The 4,904-nt window shown below is 42.1% G+C and overlaps 1 protein-coding gene across 1 annotated transcript; it reads right to left on the bottom strand.

Annotated features, from left to right (window-relative positions):
- Nucleotides 1–60: 60 nt before the first annotated feature.
- MELLADRAFT_88584 (uncharacterized protein) lies at nt 61–1,333 on the bottom strand (the record flags this gene model as incomplete). The annotated part of the gene is made up of 2 exons (XM_007419612.1): nt 61–1,094; nt 1,153–1,333. The coding sequence occupies 2 exons, from the start codon at nt 1,331–1,333 to the stop codon at nt 61–63; spliced, it is 1,215 nt and encodes a 404-aa protein (XP_007419674.1).
- Between the last annotated feature and the right edge of the window lie 3,571 nt (nt 1,334–4,904).

Here is a 4,904-nt window from a genome sequence, read left to right as displayed (position 1 = left end):
GCTGGATGATGATCCGTTGAATTTATATTAATGAGCTGACCATTAACCATGCACCTTAAGTCACATAACTCCATGAATTCTTACATGATACACACATGTATACTGTTTGTTTCCATTGTTTGAATTGATCTTGAAGATGACCTTTTTGTAAACTTCTTTTGTTGGCGTAAATTCAAAGGTCTGGGCAATTGAAGCTTTTGACGTATCGTAGAAGCTACTAAACAAAAAAAATTCTGAGTGTTTATCTTTGTCATCCACCACACCCCAAAGCTCGAAATCTTTGGGAGCTACATCTATACTATCTTGAGCCAACTCTTTTCCAATGTGCTCAACTGTGACACCAGTGATCTTGATGGGGTCACTTAGCGCAATACCTAATTGTCCTTTTGAGCCACGGAAGGCCCAGCACGCACCAATTGAGCCGTCGCCAATCAAAACAATATCGGGTAAAGTCACCGAGGGGCGTCCACTCAGGGAGGCAAACAAAGTTTTCCAGCTTCTTGAACTACTGTCGAGACTTATTGATTCTGAGGTCAGGCTAGGAATCACTGAGCCCCCAGTTTGTATAAATGCAAAATCTTGCCGACCATCCTTGTCCTTGGTGCATATCTCCAAAGCGTCTTGCGCAACATTTTTGAGATGTTCGATCATTTGCAAGACCCGACCAATGCTTGTTATTGCGTTGATGATGATGTCTTGGGTGGAATCTTGCAATGTTGGCTTAGGAGGCTGGGACGGTAGCTGGTTGATTTGACTAGGTACTCGAAGCGTAGTTATCTCGTTCCATAATCCAATGTTATGAGGGACTGTGGACAAGGCCGATATCCAAGAATCGTGAACCTCTTGAAGGTGTTGAACTTGTAATTCCAGATCGGCTACTTTCTTTTTGGTCTTGTGCAACTTGTTCAAGATGGGTCCAAGGTTTTCTGTTTCTTGTAAACGTCGGACTTGATTCACTAATTCAATTATTTTCTCGTCCATCATGATCAAAGTCGTGGAATTATTTCCTGATATGTTGCCTTCTTGAATATATCGGATCTCAGCTTCTAATTCATTCACTTTCTTGTTGAGAATTTGCAATCTTTCCGAATAGCCTGACTCGAAACCAGGTCAGTATACTAACAAGGAAGTAAGCTTGTATAAAACACTTACTTATGAAGAACCATAAAACAACAGCAGATAATAATATATAATACCATCGGCGTACTGATCGGGAGATCAAGAGCTTTACCATACGACCCCACCTTTTACCAACACTATGTTGGCAGCTCTCTCTTTCCGTAACGTTGATGTGACTGGGGCAAGCTCGGTGCTCAGTGCTCTGGCCTGGCATGATGATCGCAGTAAGCGGTGATCTAAAATCGATTTTGATTATGAAATGGAACGTTGACAGACAAAAAATGTCATGGGTGTGGTTAGCCATCAACTTCTGATTTATTCCAGTATGATGGCTGTGGCCTTTCCCCGCAGTAGGATTACCGTATACTTAACTAAGACAGACGTAGTCCACATCTCCTTACCGTCTCCCTACACAATTCCAGTGAAATGAGGCCTACAGAAGGGTGCTTGATTTGTGTTGCAGGCATCTTATGTAGATCATTCTGCCAATTATTGGGGAATTTTGGAGAGGGATACATCTGGATCGCCTCTATATCAAATTTCACACAACTCAAGATGCGCATGAAGATGGTTTCATAGATGTCATTCTAAGCACAGAGTCTGTTTGTCATGTATGCAACAGGCAAACCATAATACAAGTATCAGAATGAAAAGATACTAGGAGAACTCTGCTTATAAGGATCAGAATATAGCCAGATGGGAGAGAAAATAAAATAGACAATCTGACTGCTCATGATAACAAGTTAAAATGGTAATATTGGTCAGGTACAGAGATGCTCTGTGACTTATATCATACCGGATTTGTGATAGCCAAGAGGGGCTTCTCCACTTGTCCGCTCAATATGTGTTCATCAAGTGTGTTCAACAAAAGCAGGCACTGTATAGCACTTCCATCAGCCGAGTTTCTGGTAGCCTCCTGCCGTCTTTGAGCCATATCCTGTCAACAAAGTTAGTCAACTGAAATGGATATCGATTCATTTTTGAGAGTCACTTGTGTTTACTTACAAGCCAAGATTGAGCATTGTCATGGTAGAGCTGGATCATACGCCTAATCTTCTGTAGATAGGTTGCAACTTCTCCAGTCTGGTCTATTGCTGACCTGATTGCTCGCAGTAGAAGGCTTGTTGCTTGATATTTCGAACTTTGAAAGAGATAGGAGACACTCCAAGACTTGAGACTTGCACGCAGAGTTTGTTCCATTTCGGAAAGGGTTTGCTTTGCGACTTGATTGGTATCTGCTGTCAACCGAATCTCGTTGATTGTAGAGTTGGCAAAAGTCTTGAGAAGATTGAAAATATACAAAGTTTGGTCAAGCAATTCTCGAGGAATCTGTAATTTGCTCGGAAGATTTAGCTGGTTTAAGAGCAGCTTAGACTGGATAAACACGTAAGTTCAAGCAGAAGGGAAAGAAGTGTGAGTTGATGTACCAACCTCCTGCGCCAGCAACCCCATCTCAGTGTGTCCTTTGCCATGTAGCTGACGCAACTTGTCAACAACCAAAGTCACAGAGTCGGAAAGATCCCAGAGGATCACTGAAATCTCGAATGAGCCTCTCAAGTTTGGTTGAAGTCGTAGTACACCCAAAATTTCTTGTAAAGGCAGTGTGTCAATTGCTTGACGGTCAATCTCTAGGCATAGCTCCTTCATCGACTTGACAATATTTTCGGAAGAGTGCTGCGCAGAGGCGACATTGTCCGAGGTCATACCTTGCCTTAGCCTTGTCATCATATCAGGTTCACGACGCCATGGCATCAAATTTGGTGCTGATCTGTGATCACGGACATCAAGAAACATATTTAGTAGAGAAAACTTCCTCTTTCAGAAAGACTTGTTAAGGAGATTTCCTACATGTGTAGACACAAAAATATACTCAGGATTACAATGCAGCCTGAAAAAAATCTGGAGGGAAGTGTCCATTGAGGCCATGCGCCTTGAGAAGCTTCTGGCTTCAGGTCTTGAGATTCTTTAGGTGATGAACAATTCAAAACTTGAGAGTTATGTTGAGGTGTTTCGAAGTATTCCTCGCTGGGTATAAAGTGTTTGGTGTCTGAGTCTTCCTCGTACCCAGGTAGGTGTGGAATCTTTTCAGGGTCATTTAAGAAGTTATCAAAGGTGATGCGTGGAATGTGGAGCTCATCGAAGAAAGGTTGGAAGGTGGGACTTGGAATTGAAGAATTCCTGCCGACAATGTTAGCTGAATCATGCATTGGTCCTGAAAGAGTTTCTGAAGTTGTGGTTCAAGAAGAAGACCGTATGTTCTGGGTAGTGGATAGGGAAGAGGTCATGATAATACTGCAAGGATACGTACATGAAAGATGGAAGAGTTTAAGTATGGCACATTTCAGAGAGAAGTACTACTTGCTGAAGATATACTCTGAGGTATTTTGCTTGCTCTATTTCTTCACATAAACTCCTTTCGTGCTGCCATTCTTGAGAGCCGCATCCTCAGGCGCGGTGCCGCAGATCAGCAATCAAATTCTCTGATTGGTTCAGCATGATGAGTACGCAAAAAAACGGATGTGGCTCAGTCATGAGTTTCTATGCACAAGTTTGGGCACACTTCAGAGACTTTTTATGATTCAAGAGTGTACAAACCTGGAGACTAGCTGAGTCTAGAGGTTGTGTTTTATATGGTTATTATGTAGTACCAGTAAGTTTTACATATATTGGGGTTTCAAGGTGACAAGGTGTTAGCTGTATCTACATATTCCTACGTATTCTCCTCTGTCCTTATTTAAACTGTATAAGTGTATTTGAATAACAATGAAAGCACTTTAGACAAACATTTTAAAGGGAGAATGAGCAAATTTCAACAAAACACACATTATAGCCCAAGCTTACCTAGGTGGCTAACTTTGGACTCACTGAGCCATATCTCAGTGTTAGTGATCACTCAGCAGTGAGCAACATAACCCAGAGATGAAATGATTTAGGTGATCAATGTTCATTTGGTCAGCCTGTTCATCCCAAGGCAAGAAACAAAGACCAGCACCGATAACAAGAGGCACGGTGAATCTTGTGCTTGAAGGGCGGGTATTTTAAGTCTAAATCATCCCCTTGAGATCTCCCAACAGATCAACATCAATTTCCTCTTCCAAAAACCAAACTTCGACAGAAGCCTACACATCATTTCATGGTCCTTCCTCGCTTTGAAATCTCTTGTGGGCTCTTGCGTCATCTTCTACCCATATATTCTGCTTGGATCGTCTTTGAAGCGTATAACCCTGTCCTACGCCTCTGTCAAACCATCACAATCTGGGTTAACCTGGCACAAACTTTGGTCTACGCTTTCTGGAATGATCATCTATCTCAAGCACCAGATCACCTCCAATCCGAGATTTGTGCTCTTGCCAAAGAAAATATCATGCGGCCTCTTGGGTTCCAGGCAAAGCGCGGATTTTGTGGACGATTATCGGGCGGTATGACTTGGATGACAGAGGCAATGTTGGGGGTATTCCTACTACGCTATGTATTCGGACTGTCCTTGTGGTCCAGAATCCGAAAAGAAGGTAGAGAGTTTTGGAATGCACTTTTCAACAATGGTTTGTCTCTCCTGGTAGCCAGTCTGACTCATAAAGCACTCGAGTCAAAATCTGACATCCAATTTTCGCATGTACAATAACACTCCTACAGAATAAGCTTCATTCAGCCATATGACACAACAAGTCAAACGATTTGATCACAAATGAACCTGGTACTAATATCAGTTTAGCTCAAACAGAAGTCCAAAGTCATCGACCAATCTGTCCTTAATTTTCAAAACTTTACTACACCAGATCCAAATC

The sequence above is a fragment of the Melampsora larici-populina genome (genome assembly GCF_000204055.1).
Source record: "Melampsora larici-populina 98AG31 unplaced genomic scaffold MELLAscaffold_288, whole genome shotgun sequence".
NCBI classification, from domain to species: Eukaryota; Fungi; Basidiomycota; class Pucciniomycetes; order Pucciniales; family Melampsoraceae; genus Melampsora; species Melampsora laricis-populina.
This window is presented reverse-complemented; position numbering and strand designations above follow the sequence as displayed.